This window comes from Oncorhynchus gorbuscha, linkage group LG08 (assembly GCF_021184085.1).
Source record: "Oncorhynchus gorbuscha isolate QuinsamMale2020 ecotype Even-year linkage group LG08, OgorEven_v1.0, whole genome shotgun sequence".
Classification (NCBI taxonomy): Eukaryota; Metazoa; Chordata; class Actinopteri; order Salmoniformes; family Salmonidae; genus Oncorhynchus; species Oncorhynchus gorbuscha.
Window position 1 is genome coordinate 27,948,767 of NC_060180.1, and position 22,709 is coordinate 27,971,475.

Consider the following 22,709-nt stretch of genomic DNA (forward strand, 5'->3'; position numbering starts at 1 on the left):
AACGAAATGAAATATGAGTAAAATTCAGTGCTGCCATCTACTGCTGTGGCTGAGCTACTGCAATTAAACAATACAACGTTTAACACAAAGTTTCTGATCGACTTTCTTCTCCAGTCGACGGTCAACATGAGTAACATGGATATTATTTAAAATACAATAATATTACAGATATTGTCGAAAATATCCCTAAAAAGATGCAGCATCGACGACGAGGGCGTTGCGTTCTCATGGCTAGTGACGCAAAGTTCCCGCCAGTGTGAACGCGGACTGAGCTGTGCGCTGCAGGAGAGAGAGAAAGAGAGAAAAGTTATTGAGCAATAACTATTGATATTCTCTGTCGTTTATTTTATCGGCCTTCCAGAAAAAGATTTACTGGTAAATCATGCCGTCGTCTCACGATTGGATAAACAAGCCATTGGGCGTTGTCGAAGCGATGTTTGGTAAGAAGACAAATGCAGTGGAAGAGGTGCTGCTAGCGAGACCATGCTGGTTCAGGAACTTAGCTAGCTAGCCACAGTTAGCTAGCTAGTTACGAGTTTGAAAACAGCTGATTTTCCAGAACAACAAACTGATGAGACTGGAATAACTTACTAATGTTAGCTAACATGGGACTGCTTTAAAAGTGTGGCGTGTGTTTTCGGAGGTCATTCATATTTATTTGAATTTCTATTCTGTGTTATAATAGGTGGTTGTTTCTTATGATTGGTCAATACACATGTTTACGTCTCCCGTTTGTGGCGCTGTGAATTTCTGCTGATCAGCATGCATAATGCGGATGTGGTTTGTCTGTCGCTTCTGTTGTCCTGCAGCCCAGAGCAACTCTAACCCAGAATGGGAAGCAAAAGTGTTGGAATACTTCAAAGGGCAGCTGAAGGAAAAGGAATCTCATAGCTGGGTATGGACATTTTCAAAATGTCTCTGAAGAATGCTATTTATTCTCATTTGACTAACATTCGTCACTGTGAACTAGCAGCCCACTAAACACTTAAATGAATATAGAATCCAGCACACCCTTCCTTTGTACATATTTTTGTTTGATTTCATTTCAGGTTCCTTCGCTAAATGATGTGCCCTTGCACTACTTGAAGCCCAACAGCCTTGTGAAATTCCGTTGTTTGGTCCAAGACATGTTTGATCCAGAGTTCTACATGGGAGTGTATGAGACTGTGGACCCCTCAACCAAGGCCAATGTAAGGCCTTTTAATCTCTTCCATTCCTTTGCTTCAGTAGCTGCAGAATGCACTATATTTCACAGACACCTGCTGTCAGTGTTATCTGTTGACATTTGCCTGCATGGGAATCTGCTAATGAGACTCTGAGAAATTATAGGACGTTCGAGCTGCATTTCACCTAGCCCTGTGAAAACAACCCGTTTTAGTTTTGTAGATAGTTCATAGTCTATGTACGTGTTGAAAGTGCAGTCAATTTACTGTAATTGGTGGAACTATATGGTAAGTAGGAAAATATTTTTCCAATCTTGTTCTGTTCCTCCAGTCATTAGTTGTTGTCTGTCTGACATTTCTCAGGTGTTGAGATGTGGGAAGTACAAAGATGTCACAGAATGTGGGGTAAGCTTATCTCTCTAACACAAGTGGTGTCAACAATGTAGATTTTTAGTTTAAACCCAGGAGTGGTAGAGTTTGTTTTAAGATTAGAATTCACATGACTGCTCTTGATTACCTGTGTTCTTCAGGTGAATTTGAACTCCAGAAACACTGTGACTGCAGAGAGACAGACCTTCTATTGTGTCCCTATTCCAGGAGAGAGCCCTTGGGCTAAAGAGATATCCTTTCTTTCTGCTGTGATATACAGTGCCTTCGGAAAGTATTCAGACCACTTGACCTTTACCACATTTTGTTACGTTACAGCATTATTCTAAAATGGATTGAAACATTTAAAAAATCCCCAGCAATCTACACACACTACAAGAATTACAAAGCAAAAAAAAGTTACATTTTTGCAAATTTCCAAAAAATTAAGAAAAAGAAATATCCCATTTACATCAGTATTCATACACTTGCTATGAGACTCAAAATTGAGCTCAGGTGCATCCGGTTTCCATTGATCATCCTTGAGATGTTTCTACAACTTGATTGGAATCCACCTGTGGTAAATTCAATTGATTGGACTTGATTTGGAAGACACACACCTGTCTATATAAGGTCCCACAGTTGTTAGTGCATGTCAGGGCAAAAACCAAGCCATGATGTCGAATTAATTGTCCGTAGAGCTCAGAGACAGGATTGTGTCGATGCACAGATCTGAAGAAGGGTACAAAACAAAAATGTCTGCGCCATTGAAGGTCCCCAAGAACACAGTGGCCTCCATCATTCTTAAATGGAAGAATTTTGAAGACACCAAGACTCTTCCAAGAGCTGGCCTCCTGAGCAAACTGATCAATCAGGGGAGAAGGGACTTGTTCAGGGAGGTCACCAAGAACCTGATGGTCACTCTGATAGAGCTCCAGAGTTCCTCTGTGGAGATGGGAGGACCTTACAGAAGGACAACCATCTCTGCAGCACTTCAATCAGGCCTTTATGGTGGAGTGGCCAGTCTCAGTAAAAGGAACATGACAGTCTGCTTGGTGTTTGCTAAAAAGGCACCTTAAGGACTCTCAGACCATGAAAAACAAGATTCTCTGGTCTGATGAAACCAAGATTGAGCTCTTTGGCCTGAATGGCAAGCGTCACGTCTGGAGGAAACCTGGCACCATCCCTATGGTGAATCATGGTGGTGGCAGCATCATGCTGTGGGGATGTTTTTCAGCAGCTGGGACTGGGAGACTAGTCCGGATCAAGGGAAAGATGTACAGAGAGATCCTTGATAAAACCCTGTTCCAGATCACTCAGGACCTCAGACTGGGGTGAAGCTTTACCTTCCAACAGGACAACAACCCTAAGCACACAGCTAAGAAAACAGACGACTTATTAGTGGCTTCGGGACAAGTTTCTGATTGTCCTTGAGTGGCCAAGCAGAGCCCGGACTTGAACACGATCGATCATCTCTAGAGAGACCTGAAAATAGCTGTGCAGCGACGCTCCCCATCCAACCTGACAGAGCTAGAGAGGATCTGCAGAGAAGAATTGGAGAAACTCCCCAAATACAGGTGTGCCAAGCCTGTAGTGTCGTACCCAAGAAGACTCAAGGCTGTAATTGCTGTAATCGCAAAGGTGCTTCAACAAAGTACTGAGTAAAGGGTCTGAATACTTAAGTAAATGTGATAAAAGATTTCACAACCTGTTTTTGCTTTATCATTATGGGTTATTGTGTATAGATTGATTGAGCAGGGGAGGGAGGGGGGGTGCAATTTAATCCATTTTAGAAAAAGACTACCTCACAAAATGTGGTACAGGTCAAGATGTGTGAATACTTTCCGAATAATACACTGTATATTAATTTGGCTGTCTGCCAAAAGAGGGGCTTATCCCCCTCTGAGTTTTTGGTCCAAATTTGGCTTTGAGTCCATGAATATGATTATGCAGTATGCTCTGTGATTATCCATGTTTGTTGAAATGAGTCAGAATTTTGCTCACTATTTGTGTAGGTGCAGTGGTTTGCCTAAATAGCTGTCTCAAGCTATGGAGTTGTTCTTAACTCTGCCACACAGCTATGGCTGTTCTAGTCAGGCAAGAGTTGTCCCATCCACCTCCTATGTCCCAAGCAGACAGAAGCGCAGTTACGAAGAGGACGATGACATGGACACACAACCCCAGAAGCAGAGAGAACCACACACAGGTGGGTACACACCCCTTACGAACTGCTTTACTTGGAGGCATGTTTGAGACGTGTTCGTTAGGGCACACTGTAGCAAAACTTTTTAAATAAAACCCACATGCATTCAGATAGTACCTCCCGGTTTGGACTGTTTTTTAAACATTTTTTTATTTTCATGCCTAGTGGGCATGACCGTGGCTGGTTATGACCCTGGCTGATTCAGCCAGGTTGAAGACTCAGTTTCAGTAGCACTACAGTGGTTCCTCATTTTTAAAGTTGCGTCATTCCGCAGTATAGTATGCTGTTATCTTTGCCATTAATGCTCATTTGAAACACCAGAGGGCATCTTTGAGCACGTCTGCTCCATCTAGTCTATTTTATCCTTCTTTTATTAACGAAAATGGTGAACAAATACTGTATGCTTTCCATTGGATATACAGTGTATATACATCATGACCTATTATACGTTAGTTTTGTTGGTTGGGCTTTGATTTAACTTTCGTCGGGGCAAATGAGGTCTGATATTGAGTTAGAAATGTCAGGCGTTCGTCTTGTCAGGTGAACTGTTGTGTCCTCGTCTTTTGGTCTGATAATTTCATTCAAGCGTTTTAGTTATAAAAAAATAAGTAACGTAGGGAGCCTTGAATAATTAAACAACAAATGAACTGCATGTTGTCTGAAATTGCAGTCATGAATGCATATGACTGTTTATAATCTTTCCTGTACTATTGTTGTGTTCCAAATGGTCTGACTTTTTTTCAGTAGTACATTTCCTTCTCTCAGGTATCTCAATTCTTATTAGCCAATGCCCATCACGTGGTCGGGTCCTTCTCGTAGACATTGCAGCTTCGACGCAGGCTACAAGTGAAGACCGACTGATGCAATGGAGCGCGTAACGTAACAAAATGTGGGGAAATTCAAGGGGACTGAATACTTTTCAAAGTGTATTCAGAAAGTATTCAGACCCCGTGACTTTTTCCACATCTTGTTACAGCCTTGTTCTAAAATTGATGATTAAATCAATCTACACACAATACCCCATAATGAAAAATCAAAAACGTGTTTTTAGAAGTTTTTGCAAATTTTATAAAAGTATTCAAACCTTTTACAGACCTTTTACTGCCCCTTTGGCAGCGATTACATCCTTGAGTCTTTTTGGGTATGACGCTACAAGCTTGGCACATCTGTATTTGGGGAGTTTCACACAATACCCCATAATGACAAAGCGAAAACATGTTTATAGAAATTTTTGCAATTTTTTAAATAACAGTAACCTTATTTGCACAAGTATTCAGGCCCTTTGCTGTGAGTCGAAATTGAGCTCAGGTGCATCCTGTTCCCATTGATCATCCTTGAGATGTTTCTACAACTTACATTTACATTTAAGTCATTTAGCAGATGCTCTTATCCAGAGCGACTTACAAATTGGTGCATTCACCTTATGACATCCAGTGGAACAACCACTTTACAATAGTGCATCTAAATATTTTAAGGGGGGGGTGAGAAGGATTACTTTATCCTATCCTAGGTATTCCTTAAAGAGGTGGGGTTTCAGGTGTCTCCGGAAGGTGGTGATTGACTCCGCTGTCCTGGCGTCGTGAGGGAGTTTGTTCCACCATTGGGGAGCCAGAGCAGCGAACAGTTTTGACTGAGCTGAGCGGGAACTGTACTTCCTCAGTGGTAGGGAGGCGAGCAGGCCAGAGGTGGATGAACGCAGTGCCCTTATTTGGGTGTAGGGCCTGATCAGAGCCTGGAGGTACTGAGGTGCCGTTCCCCTCACAGCTCCGTAGGCAAGCACCATGGTCTTGTAGCGGATGCGAGCTTCAACTGGAAGCCAGTGGAGAGAGCGGAGGAGCGGGGTGACGTGAGAGAACTTGGGAAGGTTGAACACTAGACGGGCTGCGGCGTTCTGGATGAGTTGTAGGGGTTTAATGGCACAGGCAGGGAGCCCAGCCAACAGCGAGTTGCAGTAATCCAGACGGGAGATGACAAGTGCCTGGATTAGGACCTGCGCCGCTTCCTGTGTGAGGCAGGGTCGTACTCTGCGGATGTTGTAGAGCATGAACCTACAGGAACGGGCCACCGCCTTGATGTTAGTTGAGAACGACAGTTTGTTGTCCAGGATCACGCCAAGGTTCTTAGCGCTCTGGGAGGAGGACACAATGGAGTTGTCAACCGTGATGGCGAGATCATGGAACGGGCAGTCCTTCCCCGGGAGGAAGAGCAGCTCCGTCTTGCCGAAGTTCAGCTTGAGGTGGTGATCCGTCATCCACACTGATATGTCTGCCAGACATGCAGAGATGCGATTCGCCACCTGGTCATCAGAAGGGGGAAAGGAGAAGATTAATTGTGTGTCGTCTGCATAGCAATGATAGGAGAGACCATGTGAGGTTATGACAGAGCCAAGTGACTTGGTGTATAGCGAGAATAGGAGAGGGCCTAGAACAGAGCCCTGGGGGACACCAGTGGTGAGAGCGCGTGGTGAGGAGACAGATTCTCGCCACGCCACCTGGTAGGAGCGACCTGTCAGGTAGGACGCAATCCAAGCGTGGGCCGCGCCGGAGATGCCCAACTCGGAGAGGGTGGAGAGGAGGATCTGATGGTTCACAGTATCGAAGGCAGCCGATAGGTCTAGAAGGATGAGAGCAGAGGAGAGAGAGTTAGCTTTAGCGGTGCGGAGCGCCTCCGTGATACAGAGAAGAGCAGTCTCAGTTGAATGACTAGTCTTGAAACCTGACTGATTTGGATCAAGAAGGTCATTCTGAGAGAGATAGCGGGAGAGCTGACCAAGGACGGCACGTTCAAGAGTTTTGGAGAGAAAAGAAAGAAGGGATACTGGTCTGTAGTTGTTGACATCGGAGGGATCGAGTGTAGGTTTTTTCAGAAGGGGTGCAACTCTCGCTCTCTTGAAGACGGAAGGGACGTAGCCAGCGGTCAGGGATAAGTTGATGAGCGAGGTGAGGTAAGGGAGAAGGTCTCCGGAAATGGTCTGGAGAAGAGAGGAGGGGATAGGGTCGAGCGGGCAGGTTGTTGGGCGGCCGGCCGTCACAAGACGCGAGATTTCATCTGGAGAGAGAGGGGAGAAAGAGGTCAGAGCACAGGGTAGGGCAGTGTGAGCAGAACCAGCGGTGTTGTTTGACTTAGCAAACGAGGATCGGATGTCGTCGATCTTCTTTTCAAAATGGTTGACGAAGTCATCTGCAGAGAGGGAGGAGGGGGGGGAGGGGGAGGAGGATTCAGGAGGGAGGAGAATGTGGCAAAGAGCTTCCTAGGGTTAGAGGCAGATGCTTGGAATTTAGAGTGGTAGAAAGTGGCTTTAGCAGCAGAGACAGAGGAGGAAAATGTAGAGAGGAGGGAGTGAAAGGATGCCAGGTCCGCAGGGAGGCGAGTTTTCCTCCATTTCCGCTCGGCCTTCCGGAGCCCTGTTCTGTGAGCTCGCATTGAGTCGTCAAGCCACGGAGCGGGAGGGGAGGACCGAGCCGGCCTGGAAGATAGGGGACATAGAGAGTCAAAGGATGCAGAAAGGGAGGAGAGGAGGGTTGAGGAGGCAGAATCAGGAGATAGGTTGGAGAAGGTTTGAGCAGAGGGAAGAGATGATAGGATGGAAGAGGAGAGAGTAGCGGGGGAGAGAGAGCGAAGGTTGGGACGGCGTGATACCATCCGAGTAGGGGCAGTGTGGGAAGTGTTGGATGAGAGCGAGAGGGAAAAGGATACAAGGTAGTGGTCGGAGACTTGGAGGGGAGTTGCAATGAGGTTAGTGGAAGAACAGCATCTAGTAAAGATGAGGTCGAGCGTATTGCCTTGATTGCAACTTGATTGCAGTTGACAGTGCATTTCAGAGCAAAAACCAAGCCATGAGGTTGAAGGAGTTGTCCGTGGAGCTCCGAGACAGGATTGCGTCGAGGCACAGATCTGGGGAAGGGTACCAAAAAATGTCTGCAGCATTGAAGGTCCTGAAGAATACACGGGCCTCCATCATTCTTTAATGAAGTTTGGAACCGTCCGTGGTCTTCCTGGAGCTGGCCGCCCGGCCAAACTGAGCAATCGAGGGAGAAGGGCCTTGGTCAGAGAGGTGACCAAGAACCAAGTGGTCACTGACAGAGTTCCAGAGTAGTGTCATACCCAAGAAGACTTGATGCTATAATCGCAGCCAAACGTGCTTCAACAAATTACTGAGTAAAGGGTCTGAATACTTATGTAAATGTGATATTTCATTTTAAAAAAAATTTAATAAAATGTTTTTTCTTTGTCCTCGTGGTATTGTGTGTAGATTAATACATTTTAGAATAAGGCTGTAACGTAACACCCGGCCTGCAGTTGCGGCATCGCCAGCTGTGAACTCTGCATGCTCTTAATTATTGCCTGATATGTTGGTATTCATAACCTTATTTAACCAATTCTCCCCTAACCCGGATGACGCTGGGCCAAATTGTGCGCCGCCAAATGGGTCTCCCAGTCGCTGCCGGCTGCGCCACAGCCTGGGTTCGAACCAGGATCTGTAGTGGTGCAGTGCCGTAGACCACTCGGGAGGCCCCCAATTCTTATATTTTTGAGTGATGTGATTGGCAATGCACTGAATCCTACAGCATTCTGCCGGCTGAAAGAGGAATTTTGATAATGTTACCGTTTATATCAACACACTCGACGCTCCAGTTCAACTCTAAATCACTTTTGTGTGCTCACCAAATAGATAATTTGAAGTAACATAAGTTAATTAAATAATTGAGAGGAAAATGTGATTTATTTATTATCCTAGTGGTTATTAGTATTCAGGCATATCGTGTGAATTAGGCCTCATGTAAAATCCTTGTCAAAAGCTTGAGATACTTTTGCGTATAGGTCGAGATTATTTATGGGTTGATCATATAAAAAATGTTCAACTCCAAAGGAATTGTCTGTCTGTGGCGCAGGAACCACTGACTCGCTACCTTTTTTCTATAATCAATACACCTACTGGGAACTCTTAACTGTTTGGACTGCATATGAGGTCTCCTAAATATCTGTCGACTAGGTGGAACTCTTATGACTGGAGATGCGTCACGCTAAGCAAGTTATGGTGTTGAGGCTGAACAGGATGCGCTCTTAGGCCTACAGCTCAATGGTGGTTTAAAATGAAGACATGGCTTATTATAATAGTGATCATAATTGTCATAACAATAAGGAGAAAGAACGAGGGTAGAGGTGTTTACGCTCTCCTCAATTCGCTATTGTGCACAAAGTAACATATAGGGAAAGGCTTCAATTCAATTGTGCCCTGAAGATGGTTTCAGAACCGTGGACTATTTTTCCGCGTAGGTTCTGACCGAGTCACTCATTTGTGGCTTTCGTTCAAAATAATATACTATAAAGAATGGTTAAAGACACATTTATTTCTGATCATCTTCAGCATTCCCCGTCTCTCTCACTACAGCTCATTTTGTTTGAATTATTATGTGAGTTATAATAAATTGAATTTTTTAGGGGTTAATGCATTTTTTTGTGAGGGGAAAATCAGGTCTGTGATATTGTGTTAGAAATGTAGAACCTTAGAGGACTTCAGCCTTGACGTCATTTCAAGTTGGCCCTTTTTGGCACATTAAAATAGGTCAGTCGGTGATCTGTATCCTAAACTGTAGCACAAATTGGGGGACGTTTCTCACCTAGCTGAGCTATTAGATTAACCCTTTGTAAATGAATGGAGGTGGGGATATTTCTGTCAGTCTCTCCTCTTGCGCTTGAGTCCTGCATCGTGCAAAAAAAATCAGCTGGTGGGTGGTCCCAGAGTTGAGAGGGAACTTGGGTAAATACAATGGCGCAATTACACTTGACATGTGGATTCAGATAAATATATATATATATATAGTTTAAATATGAGTGGGTGCTATTTAACATGGAGTGGGACAGTTCCCAGCTCAGAACTGCAGATCAAATAAGCGTTTGCCAGCTTTTGTGGAAAAAAATACTTATGAATCTTGTTGAGTTCCTCGATTGCGTCGGAGGCCACACTCGCCTCGGAAGCAAGTAAACAGCCGACTCTTCACTAGATCACTATATGCTTCCTAAGGATAAAGCGTCACCTACAGATGGATTTTGTGGTGTCAGAGAGAAGCCAGCCTGCGACCACGCACGTTGGGTGACGTCTTTTCCCTGCACAGCAATTTGAAGAAATCAAGAGTGATGAAAGTTTTGTTTTTAGTAGCTTTCGCTCTATTAGAAGGCTCTTTTTCAAAGCGATTTGAATTGTCAGTGTGCCGCATTGTGGAAGACGATATATATCGAGACGTTGTTTCTGTTCAGCCAAGTGTTGAATAGACATGCAGACAAATGAATTAATGCAGGAAAAGCTGAATAATAATCACATAAAGCATTTAGGCTAAATCAATTTGTTAATTTGTTGGGTAATGGATTGACTCTCGGAACTCCATAAGTCAGCTTTTTCCCCCTTGAGTATAATCAGTCATTCAGAAGGTTAAACCCACAGGTCTTAGGTCGGCAGTCAATCAAAATATTTTACCAGGTTCATTTTTCATTAGGTTAAAATAATCCATGCCGCCTCGCAATGTTATAAAGTGTAAAAGTTATTGGGCGGAGTTACAAAGTTGTCTGTCAGAAGTATTACAATGGAAATGTGCTGTTTAATCGGTCTTGTCAGCGCACTTCAAGACGTGGTATATGAAGGTGCGTGCAGTGAGATTACCCGATGGGTTGGAGGATGTTTTTCTTGTCAATCATCTTGAGAGAAAAAAAAATGTATACTTAAGTGGAAATCAACCAATTTGGGAGCGAGCATATGGAGGTGAGCAGGTGTGATGTCGTTGATCATTTTGTCATGTTTTTGTCATGTTAAATAACATTCGGGAAAATTACAGCTCCCAAACACGAATAGGATTTAGTTGATTTCTTTCGTTTACATTCTTCATTGTAACCACAATGTCTCAAATAATTGAGAAGATTAACTTTAAGTTTTATTACACTATCAGAAAGAATGTCTTATTTATTTTGATCCAGGGCCACAAATGAGTGAGTTAGTGGGCCCCAAAATAGCCTACTAAATAGGCCAAGCCTAAACAAATACATTCAATTGTCTAAATAAACAAGTACATTTTAATAAATAAAACAAATGAAATTGCTCAGCTCTTGAAAATATGGGCAACCTTTTTCCGTCCATATCCTCTCAGGACTCCTTCAGTTTCTTCTTCACATCAGCAAAGGAGGACTCTTCATCAAGAGGGGCTATCGGTATTTCCACACTGTGGTAAATAAAGCCCGTTTGTAATCTTCGATTTTCTTTCTGTGTTTTTCGAGGGAGAGAAACCAAAAGCATAATCGGTGTTCTAACTCCCCCTGTGATCGTGTGGCGCAATGATGGAATGATGCAATTTACCACTATCTGCCACAGTGTCGCGGCATAAACACAACTTTTTAATTGAGAAACCACTATACCAACCGTTCCTCTTCTATTTACAGAGCCCCATGGCAATGGAGACTCCAAGCGGCAGGAGACCGAAGCCCCCTCCAGCCAGACAACTGCCCCCTCAGACTGTTCCTCCCATCTGGACCTCAACTTTCCCCTGCCGGGGGAGAGGGGCCCAGCCTGTCTAGTGAAGGTAAAACAAACCAAATCATCCTGGGTGATTTTCAGGCCCAGCCTGTCCAGTGGTTGATTTATATTATATTTTGCCTGGGTTCTGTAACTAGCCTATTTGTGTGTCAGAATAGCCAAGTGATTCCAAAGATCCCATTTGACTCGGACTCACCAGGTGCTCTGTTGACAGGTCTATGAGGGGTTGGACAGCTTCAAACTGAACGACACACTGGAGATCTACGGGATTCTCTCCGTCAACCCAGTCCTGACTGTGCTGGGCGAAGAAAAGTAAGGCGCTTGAGTTTATTTTTAAATTAGTTTTATTTTTTAAAATACATATAAATGTACCCCCCTTTTTCTCCCCAATTTCATGGTATCTATAGTAGTTGCTATCTTGTCTCATCGCTACAACTCCCGTACGGGCTCGGGATAGACGGAGGTCGAGAGCCATGCGTCCTCCGAAACACAACCCAACCAAGCCGCACTGCTTCTTAACACAGCGCGCATTCTACCCGGAAGCCAGCTGCACCAATGTGTCGGAGGAAACACCGTGCACCTAGCAAACTGGTCAGCGTGCGCTGCACCCGGCCCGCCACAGGAGTCGCTAGTGTGCGATGAGACAAGGATATCCCGACCGGGTTCGGGAGGGTTTAGCCCGGGCTCGAACCCAGAGTCTCTTGTGGCACAGCGATGCAGTGCGCCACCTGGGAGGCCCCTTGTTTTAGTTGTGTTTTGTGCATCCGTATTGCTCACAGCATTGTGTATCCACACAGAGACCCCTCGTTGTTGCTGCTAAACCCCACCGAGTGTATGGAGACTCCAGAGGAACAGAGAGCTCATGACCCCCCTGCTTCACTGGTGCCCCGTCTCCACATGCTGTACGCCCGCCCCCTGCAACACAACAACCCTCTTCTGCCCTCTGCTCCCACAGAGGACCAAAGCGCCTGTAAGACTGGGACACATCACAATATACATTTACTCGTCTTTACTGAGGGGCGATGCATTTCTCCCACTGACATCAATTAATGATTTATGCAACAAAAAAAATGAATTTGGACCTGATTTTGTATGCTTTAAAAACAAAAACAAATCTAATTATAGGGTTCCTTGTCTGTTTTAAACTTTTGTGTCTCCCCCTTCTCAGTTGTATCCTCATTCCTGGTTGAGATGGCATCGGTGAGGACAGAGCTGCTCGCTTACCTCACCCATGTTCTTCTGGGAGACGGACTGGCTGCCGAGTACCTCTTACTGCACCTCATCTCTAACGTGTGCGTGTGCCCTCCATACACAAAGGGATGGTTTCCCAAAACCCAGCGTGAGCTTACTCCTGGCCTAAAACAATTTAGTGGACATCTCCATTTGAGAATTATTTTTTTTAACCCAGGACGAGGCTTAATCTGGGTCCGGTGAAACCGTGCCAGAGATATACGATGTCTATTTTCATTTCTCTATTTATGACTCTTATCTGTAGTGCATAGTAAGCACCACCGCTACTCTTTATTGTAACAAGCTCCTCAAGGTGGTTCCTGATAGTGATTGTGTGAGTCTCTGTATTCACAGGTATACCAGGCGGGATGTCCTGCCTTTGGGTAAATTCACCCTGAATCTGAGTGGCTGCCCGCTCAACTCCTACACAGAGCGACTCTATCAGATCGTCCAACAGCTGGTACCTTGTGTGAGTTAATATTCTTTATCGTGGCCCCCGTTAAATCAACTGGTTTGACTGTGAGGTTTTGAATTGAGATGTCGCAGCATGTTTTGGGTGCCACTACTAATTGAGATTAAAAGTTGAGTAGAACACTGACACGCAACTACAGACAGAAGTATGGCAGTACAGTTTCTTCATTTGTCATGACTAAATGAATTTATCCTTCCACGTAAGGTAAGTATTAGAATAGAGTCTGGCAATAGTGAAAGAAGTCACACTTTGTAGAACTCTAGGATGACAATTAGGGATCCATGGGCTTTGAGGGTTGTTCCAAATCTGAGGGGAGTGGCTTTGGAGTTTGACAGTTTGAATGTATACATATCCCAGAGAGAAATTTGCTTGCAAACATACACTTCCGTTCACTAGTTTGGGGGGTCACGTAGAAATGTCCTTGTTTATGAAAGAGAACCCCCCCCCCCCCCCCCCCCCCCCCCCCATTTTAAAATAACATCACATTGATCAGAAATAGAGTGTAGACATTGTTAATGTTGTAAATGTCTATTGTAGCTGGAAACAGCTGATTAAATGTTTTTATTTATTTCTATCTACATAGGCGTAGAGGCCCATTATCAGCAACCATCACTCCTTGTGTGCCAATGGCACGTTGTGTTAGCTAATCCAAGTTTATCATTAGAAAACCCTTTTGCAATTTAAGTTAGCACAGCTGAAAACTGTTGTTCTGATTAAAGAAGCAATAAAACTGGCCTTTAGACTAGTTGAGTATCTGGAGCATTATAATTTGTGGGTTCGATTACAGGCTCAAAATGGCCAGAAACAAAGACCTTTCTTCTGAAACTCGTCAGTCTATTCTTGTTTTGAGAAATGGAGGCTATTCCATGTGTGAAATTGCCAAGAAACTGAAGATCTCATACAACGCTGTGTACTACTCCCTTCACAGAACAGCACAAACGGGCTCTAACCAGAATAGATAGTTTGAGAAACAGACACCTCACATATCCTCAACTGGCAGCTTCATTAAATGGTACCCGTAAAACACCAGTCTCAAGACCAATGATAGTCTAGGGCAAGGCCCATTTAGTTCCAGTGAAGGAAAATCTTAACGCTACAGCGTACAATGACATTCTAGACGATTCTGTGCTTCCAACTTTCTGGCAACAGTTTGGGGAAGGCCCTTTCCTGTTTCAGCATGACAATGCCCCCATGCACAAAGCGAGGTCCATACAGAACTGGTTTGTTGAGATGGGTGTGGAAAAACTTGACTGGCCTGCACACAGCCTTGACCTCAACTCCATTGAACACCTTTGGGATGAATTGGACCGCCGACTGCGAGCCAGGCCTAATTGCTCGACATCTGATGTTTGACAAACAGTCTACATACCTTTGGTCATGTAGTGTACATTGCATGAATATAACCTATCGCACAACATACATTACAAGACTTGAACCGGCAGACAGTTTATCGATGTACGTTAAAGTAACTTTGGTTACTGTTTTTCTTCTCCCCGGTAGTCATACCGTCTCAGTATGAGCCTCCACACAATGAACACCATGCGTCTGGTGCCTAAGAAGGACTATGTGGCCAACCGGCTGGTGAGTGGAGCCTTGCAGCTGGCCAGGAACACATCCCTCTTCCTTGATGAGACGCAGCTGGAGCAGGGTCAACTGGACAGCTCAGGTAAAAGGAGGGGGCACTGTGAACTACTGGCCGCAACTAGGGCTTTGTCCCTGAGCCACTAGGGCAAGAAACTGAGGCCCTGCCCAGAAACAACTTTTAAGCTCGGACACTTGTGTAGATCTGAGAGGATTTGATAGGTGTTCATAATGTGGCGATTGCTCCACCTTGCCCTCTGATAGGCTAGATGGAATTTTCCACATTGCTTGTACCTGTCGTATCCCCTCAGATCTCCGCAAGTGGGGATAGGTGGCAGGGACAAGGGGTTGTTCCTGGGCAGCGCGAAATAACTACGGCGACTGGGAGCACATTTTTAAGACGAGCGCGCAGCATGTATAGGGAGTGCCTCCAGCTGTTGTGTGCGAAATCCGGGGTATATTAGTGAATTTGTTTGGTTGACCAATTGCGGTAGTGCAATGTCATGTAAATCTGTTGGAAATAGCTTTTGTGCCGTGGCGAGATGTCCATAGATATCCGTGTGTGCTGTAGGTGTGCGGAACATCACTGCCCTGGGGAACCTGATCTCTTGGCAGAAGGTTGATTATGACTTCAGCTACCACCAGATGGAATTCCCCTGCAATATTAATGTGCTCGTCACATCAGAGGGCCGATCGCTGCTGCCGGTGAGTACCAAAAAAAAAAGAGGGTCTGAGGAGGCAAGGCCCACACACCAGAGGGCGTGTGTGTGTGTGTGTGTGTGTGTGTGTGTGTGTGTGTGTGTGTGTGTGTGTGTGTGTGTGTGTGTCCACGTGCGTGCAGGGGTTAGGTTTCAGCCAGGATGTCAGGAGACTGACACGTGTCAAATGCCATGGGGTTGTTTCCAACCAGTGCCATCATGCTGCCCCCTTCTCGCTGCCCATTGGTCTCCCCCCAGCCCCCTAGCAGCGCCGTGGTCTGGCTTTAGAACTTGGCCTCACTGTGTTGCAAACGGCCAAAGGAATGCGCTGTGTGCTATTTCTGTGTGTTTGGTGGAATGGAGTTGCTATGGCTGCAGCTGTGCCACCGGGACAATCCTGGTCAGAGGCGTCGGGATTGGGCCGTCTATCAGGCCACGCCACAGTGAAGGGCAGGGTGAATGTGTCATAAACAACTGTGGGAGCAGATGGTCACAAGTTCATCTTCCTTGTCGATGATTAGTCCCGTGTTGCGAATGTGAAATGAGCTGCTGAAGTTCTATATACACACACCCAACTCAGGTTTAAGTGAACCAGTGCTCACCAGCACCAGAGGTTTGAAATCAAGCCCTCGACTTGAGGACTTCCCGCAAATAACTTGTCAACATATTTGCCACACTGACCGGACGGTCTGAATCTTTCTCGGGCCGTTTCTTCCCCCCCGTGTGATGTGTTTATCATAGAATCTCTGCTCCCATTCCACAGTCAGACTGCCAGGTGCCCCTACAGCCCCAAGTGACCCCACCCGACATGGAGGAGTATCTCACTACCATCCACATGGCACAGTTCACGTCACAGATTAACAAGTTCCGTGTGTACCTGAGTCTGGCCCGTACCCTCGACTACAGCATCTCGGATGAGGTCACCAAGGTGAATGCTACTTTTGATTTTTCAGATTTCCAAACCTTTGTTATGAACCCAGCTTCTGTGCTGAATGCAATATTGAATAGTTAAGCTCAGTCAAGGTGTTTTGTTTTATGTTGTGGTATCAGGTTTACAAGACCTGTGGTTACTCTGACCACTCACTCTATTTTCTATAGAAATGAGCCTGATTTGTTTCTAATTTTTGTTAAATCTTAATCAGTTGTCTTGTTACTGTTTTCCACAGGCAGTTGAGGATGACTTTGTTGACATGCGCAAAGATGACCCCCAGAGCGTCACCGCAGAGGACCTGCATAGGATGCTTGTTGTTGCAAGGTACGTGGGAAGTTATTCAGCCATGCTTGTCGTTGCAAGGTACGTGGGAAGTTATTCAGCCATGCTTGTCCTGACGTCTTAATTCAGCATGACATGCTCCTCAAGTTAAGCAATCATTTTCTGTAGCTAAATCGGCATAACGTTTGTCCCCAGGTTGCTCTCCTTAAGTTTGGGGCAGACCACCCTTTCCCGAGATGGATGGATGAGAGCCAAGCACATAGACATGCATCGCAGGAGCAGGACCGAACAACAGAAGAGTCTCAATGGCAACGAGCCTTAATCAAACACCCCATCCGGTGTGGATATAAAAGTTTAAAAAATGTTATGTGGAACATTTTTCATTTTGATACCAGAAGAGCAATTTCTTTTTTGAAAAGTTCAACTTAATAAAACTTATGTACAAAAGTTTGTTCTTTTTGCATAGCATTGGGATTGTAATTTAGCTTTTTTTGCTTCAGTGTTGGGAGATCAGGTTAAGCTTTTTATCAGTTGTCATATTTGCAATTTAAGAACATTTTAAAATCCTGGCAAAAGAAATGACAGGACTAATTGTTACTGTGGGATGTTTTCAGTGCTTTGTATGTTACTGCCTTGAACTCCATTGAAGTACTGTTTACGTTTGGGATTCAATCCAGGTAAATTTGAACTAACGCAGAATATGCTAAGCCAATGTTGACTTTCCTCCCCTTACTCTAGACCAAATGTTGTAGGTTTTAGTTGAACATGTTGGATCTGGTACTGAAAGTATGTGTAAATAGGGCATTTTGAGATTTTATTCTCCCCATTTTATGCCTGAAAGTTCTCAGGAGTCAATGCATTGATCATGATTTGCTGAATGACCTTCCCCAAAATGTAATTCTTGCTTTATGGGATCAGTTTGTGAATGATTGTTTGACTCATTAAAATATGGATAGCTTGCCATTTTATTTTGGGCTAATTATTGTTAGGGACACACCTATGGTACTTGAGGGATTTCTTTAAAAAAAAACTTTTCTCCATTGTAGAATAGTGAAGACATCAAAACATTGAATTATGTAACCAAAAGTGTAAAACAAATCTAAATATTGAGATTCTAAGGAGACACCCTTTGTCTTAACAGCTTTGCACACTTGTCATTCTCTCAACCAGCTTCATGAGGTAGTAATCTGGAAAATTAAGAACTTTGAATGTTTCAAGTGCAGTTGCAAAAACCAAGTGCTATGATTACTGTCTCATGAGGACTGCCACAGGAAATGAAAACCCATAGTTACCTCTGATGCAGAGGATAAGTTTATTAGTTACCAGCTACAGAAATTGCAGCCCAAATAAATGTTAACGGACTCACCTCAACATCAACTGTTCAGAGGAGACTAAATCAGGCCTTCATGGTCAAATTGACGCCAAGAAACCACCACTACTAAAGAACACCAATAAGAAACTTGTTTGGGCCAAGAAATACAAGCAATAGACCGGTAGAAATCAGTCCAAATGAGATTTTTGGTTCTAACCGCCGTGTCTGAGATGCAGTGTAGGTGAACGGCTGATCTCGGCATGTGTGGTTCCCACCCTGAAGCATGGAGGGGGTGCTTTGCTGGTGACACTGATTTATTTAGAATTCAAAGCACACTTAACCAGCATGGTTACCACAGTCTCACTAAGCGCAAACCAGATGGGATGCTGTCATTTGTTTTTCAACAGGACAATGACCCAACACACCTTCAGGCTGTGTAAGCTATTTGACTAAGGAGAGTGGAGTGCTGCATCAGATGACCTGGCCTTTTCAATCACCCGACCTCAACCCAATTGAGATGGTTTGGGATGAGAGGGAAGGAAAAGCAGCCAACAAGTGCTCAGCATATGTTGGAAAATTATTCCAGGTGAAGCTGGTTGAGAAAATGCCAAGGCAAATGGTGGCTACTTTGAAGAATCTCAAATATATATTTTTATTTGTGTAACACTTTTTTGGTTACTACAATGTAGAAAATAGTCAAAGAAAAACCCTTGAAAGAGTAGGTGTGTCAACCTTTGACTGGTACTGTAATATGACAGTTGGGTGAACATTTTCACGCTTCAACTCATGAAACGGATTCAGAACAGTTGGACTATGTAAAATAGTTAATACCTTCAATTTACTGAAATTCAAGACTAGCTACAGTATATTTTTCATAAACAGGGAAAAGGACAACAGAAATATGAATAAATAGGATATTTTAATATTCAATAAGAGTACAACATGAAAACATGACAAGTCAGTTTAAAGAGATGGAAGTACAACCACAGACATGGGACAGTGCAGGAAAATGTACTTAGATGTTGTGCAATTGTTGCGTCATCACTCACAAATGTAACTACATTTTCTATGGGCAGGATTAGGGTTGCAAACCTAGGCAGGATCCGTACTGGAGCATGTCTGGTATAAAAGTGAGTGTTTCCCAACCCAGGTCCTCAAGTAACCCCAACAGTAAACATTTTTATTGTAACCCCGGACAAGCACACCTGATTCAACATGTCAACTAATCATCAAGCCCTCAATGAGTTGAATGAGGGGTGTTTGTCAAGGGCTACAACAAAACTGTGTACTGTTGGGGGTGCTTGAGGACCAGGGTTTGGAAACACTGGTAAGTGAAGTCAACCATTGAGCGTTTAGTACCATTCTGTACGTAGATCCAAGACTCTCAGTTTAGTATGATGTGTTACATTTGGTATGGTTACACAAGACAGATGGTTACTTAAGGCAAAAAAAAACAGGGAGGTTGGTGGGTAGATGGGTGGGCGTATAACGCCAACATCTAGCAACCCAAAAGTTGCAAGCTCAAATCTCATCACAGACAACTTTAACATTGTAGCTAATTAGCAACTACTTGCTACTTTGCATGTTAGCTAACCCTTCCGCCTAACCCTAACCCTTTAATCTAACTCCTGAACTTAACCCTAACCCCTAGACTAGCTAACTCTAGCCAAAGAAAAATACCCAATTCCAACACCAAAACCCCATCTCAAAAGGAATGTTTACACTTTAAAGAAACTTAATTTTTACAGTAGGTCCGAGTTGCTCCAGTCCAGTATATGCATTCCTAAATACAATAAAATCACAAATGCAACCCTTAGCCCTGCTTAAAGCCTTATTATATTCCCATTGCATTGCAGTGATAATAATAATAATAATAATATATGCCATTTAGCAGACGCTTTTATCCAAAGCGACTTACAGTCATGTGTGCATACATTCTACATATGGGTGGTCCCGGGGATCGAACCCACTACCCTGGCGTTACAAGCGCCATGCTCTACCAACTGAGCTACACAGGATCATATTAAAGCTTTGGCAGTGCAAGACAATATCAGCAGGTCTGGTGACTGAGGAGTCAGCACCCACAATTCCCAGGACAGACAACAGACTCACTATATAAAGGCTACACAGAAACATGTACAACCATCACAGACTCTTGGATACTGCGGGTGAGCAAGCTACACCACTGAATGCTGTGAAGAACAGATGAAATGACAGATTAGTACAGAAACAAACGTTATAAAAGGAGACGGTGACCATTTATCTTGGGATATTCCTGCCTGAGGAAGAATAGAAGATACTCCTAGTAGAAGCTACCACACCCAGAGGAGTTTAATAGAGGTTGAAATGAGTTAGGGGCTGGTCCTAATTCCTTTAGGGCAGGGGTCGACAACTAGATTCAGCCGCAGGCCGATTTGTTTTCTTGAGTTGATGGTCGAGGGGGCTGAAACATAATTGCAAATTAACCGCAAGAAGCCCAAACCGATATAATATTGGAATAAAATGTAATAATTTTAAACCTTGCTTTCATTTGTTTATAATCACGTGTCTATTATTCTTGGAAATACTTGAACAGATTTCTCAAATTAAAATCACTTGAAGCTCATTTCCTGGTGTTTTCTTATATCCAACAAAGACTATTAAACAAACCAAAATATATTTTGGGGCTCAGAAAACTTGGGGAGGGGGCAAATAAAACCACCCGCTGGCCGCCATTTAGGGAACCCTGCTTTAGGGGGTGTCGTCAGTGTTTAAACAGGGCTCTCCAACCCTGTTCCTAGAGCGATACCGTCCTGTAGGTTCACTCCAACCCTAATCTGACACACCGGACTAATAATTGGCTGTTGAGCTGTATCAGGTTAATTACAACTGGGGTTGGAGCGAAAACCTACAGGAGGGTAGCTCTTCAGGAATAGGGTTGGAGAATACTGGTTAAGAATCAGTAACATATTCCAATGGATCACACTAACCAAATGAAAGTAGCGCTGCACTGCCTGGTTCCCAGATGATCTTATGGTTTGGCCCATAAACCACAGGGAAAAGGCCATGGATCAATAGGAAAGACCTGCTGGAGCACCCCTCTTTGATTGGGAGTTACGATACTGTTCTGTACGACTTCCATACATAGTGTTCACAGCAACACCCCATATTATGAGGTTCACAAGCTTTAATAACACAGTCACATTTATTTATTTTTGATTTAACTAGGCAAGTCAGTTAAGAACAAATTATCATTTACAATGATGTCCTACCGGAGAACAGCCTTGTTCAGGGGCAGAACGACTGTTTTTTATATTTTTTTTTTACACATTGTCAGTTCGGAGATTCGATCTAGCTTTCGGTTACTGGCCCAACGTTCTAACCGCTAGGCTACCTGCCGCCCCAGATGGCATATACTAAACACATAACATAATCATTAGATACATGGCATAATCATTACATATAAGGAATGTTTCTGCAGGGCCTTCTCGGACTAAAAAAGCACATCAAATGGATAATCTTCATAAACACTTTTTTTGTCCAGTATTAGGCTTAACTGGCCAATGCGGTGTACCTGTGTCAAATGCCATTCCATTGACTCAATATGTATGCAAGTTTGTATCCCTCCAAAAGTTTTACATCACAGATATTAGAGTTCTATTTCTACAGAGGGCACACAAAAATACCAGCAGCAGGTGCCTGGGATGCTTTTCTGCACATCTATTGTTACACAATCTCCAGTCTCCCAAGGGACTGACAATGCAAGATTATTACACAAACATGAGCCACACAAAACACACACGAAGCTCATGTCCATGAGTATTCAACACCATTTAAAAGCATAAGCCGGGTGATGGAATATCCCAAGATAAAGATGGCGTTACCCTGAAAAGGATCTCATATACAGTACCAAGATCTGCAAGAACGAATGATGCTGCAACATGATGGAATAAACTAAACTCTAAAAAGGTGGATTTGCCATAAATACCTGTTATACACAATCTCCCACTTTCATTTCCTGTTAAAGCCCACGCTTTAGACTCAGGAGTGCATAAAGCATTTGGAAAGTGTGTTTTTATAAGGTTTGGACGTGCCACTTTGCATTATTCTATATGCTACTGTACAGTGTCAAACATGAGACAGACTTTGGGTTTCATAAACCTAATGCACCCTCAGACATCAGGTACACTCATTTATGTACAATGTTTATTAAGTGCTCTCTATCCACTAATGCTTACAGAATCAAACCAACATTATTTTGTCAGTTGAAAGTGAATATTGGGTATTCTCAAGTAAACACGCTCATTATCCTTCGGAAATGTTCAGTGGCAGTGCATCTTACTCTAACATCAATGTGATCAAAAGCCAAACTGTACTGAGACATACAGTATCAGTCAAAAGCTTGGACACACCTACTCATTCAAGGGTTTCTCTTGATTTTTTACTATTTTCTACATTGCAGAATAGTGACATCAAAACTATATGAAACAACACATATGGAATCATGCAGTAACCAAAAAAAAAAAAAAAAAAAAAAAGTGTTAAACAAATCAAAATAGATTTCATATTTCAGATTCTTCAGATAGCCACCCTTTGCCTTGATGACAGCTTTGCACACTCTTTGCATTCTCTCAACCAGCTTCTTAGTCACCTGGAATGTAATTTCAATTAACAGGTGTGCCTTGTTAAAAGTCCATTTGTGGAATTTCTTTCCTTCTTAATGCATTTGAGCCAATCAGTTGTGTTCTGACAAGGTATGGGTGGTATAGAGAAGATAAGACCTATTTGGTAAAAGACCAAGTCCATATTATGGGCAAGAACAGCTCAAATAAGCAAAGAGAAAAAAACAGTCCATTATTACGTTAAAACATGAAGGTCTTTCAATACGGAAAATTTCAAGAACGTTGAAAGTTACTTCTAATGCAGTCGCAAAAACCATCAAGCGCTATGATGAAACTGGCTCTCATGAG

The 22,709-nt window shown here is 43.6% G+C and overlaps 1 protein-coding gene across 2 annotated transcripts; it reads left to right on the plus strand.

Annotated features, from left to right (window-relative positions):
* Positions 1 to 60: 60 nt before the first annotated feature.
* LOC124041442 (minichromosome maintenance complex binding protein) lies at positions 61 to 17,416 on the plus strand. Of its 2 annotated transcripts, none has more exons than XM_046359023.1 (16): positions 61 to 440; positions 810 to 895; positions 1,050 to 1,190; positions 1,527 to 1,568; positions 1,694 to 1,783; positions 3,606 to 3,735; positions 11,161 to 11,300; positions 11,469 to 11,566; positions 12,052 to 12,224; positions 12,423 to 12,546; positions 12,839 to 12,953; positions 14,457 to 14,622; positions 15,109 to 15,242; positions 15,999 to 16,163; positions 16,402 to 16,490; positions 16,644 to 17,416. In XM_046359023.1, the coding sequence occupies exons 1-16, from the start codon at positions 383 to 385 to the stop codon at positions 16,768 to 16,770; spliced, it is 1,878 nt and encodes a 625-aa protein (XP_046214979.1). In that variant the 5' UTR covers positions 61 to 382; the 3' UTR covers positions 16,771 to 17,416. The 2 variants fall into 2 exon arrangements, with proteins under 2 accessions (XP_046214979.1, XP_046214980.1); XM_046359024.1 differs by lacking the exon at positions 61 to 440 and adding an exon at positions 479 to 643.
* The last annotated feature ends 5,293 nt before the right edge of the window (positions 17,417 to 22,709 follow it).

Bases quoted from the DNA above. Each gene is read 5' to 3' on its own strand.
- LOC124041442 (XM_046359023.1), top strand. From the start codon at position 383: ATGCCGTCGTCTCACGATTGGATAAACAAGCCATTGGGCGTTGTCGAA. The intron at 1,191-1,526 runs GTAAGGCCTTTT...GACATTTCTCAG, and splicing joins ACCCCTCAACCAAGGCCAAT to GTGTTGAGATGTGGGAAGTA. The intron at 11,567-12,051 runs GTAAGGCGCTTG...GTATCCACACAG, and splicing joins ACTGTGCTGGGCGAAGAAAA to AGACCCCTCGTTGTTGCTGC.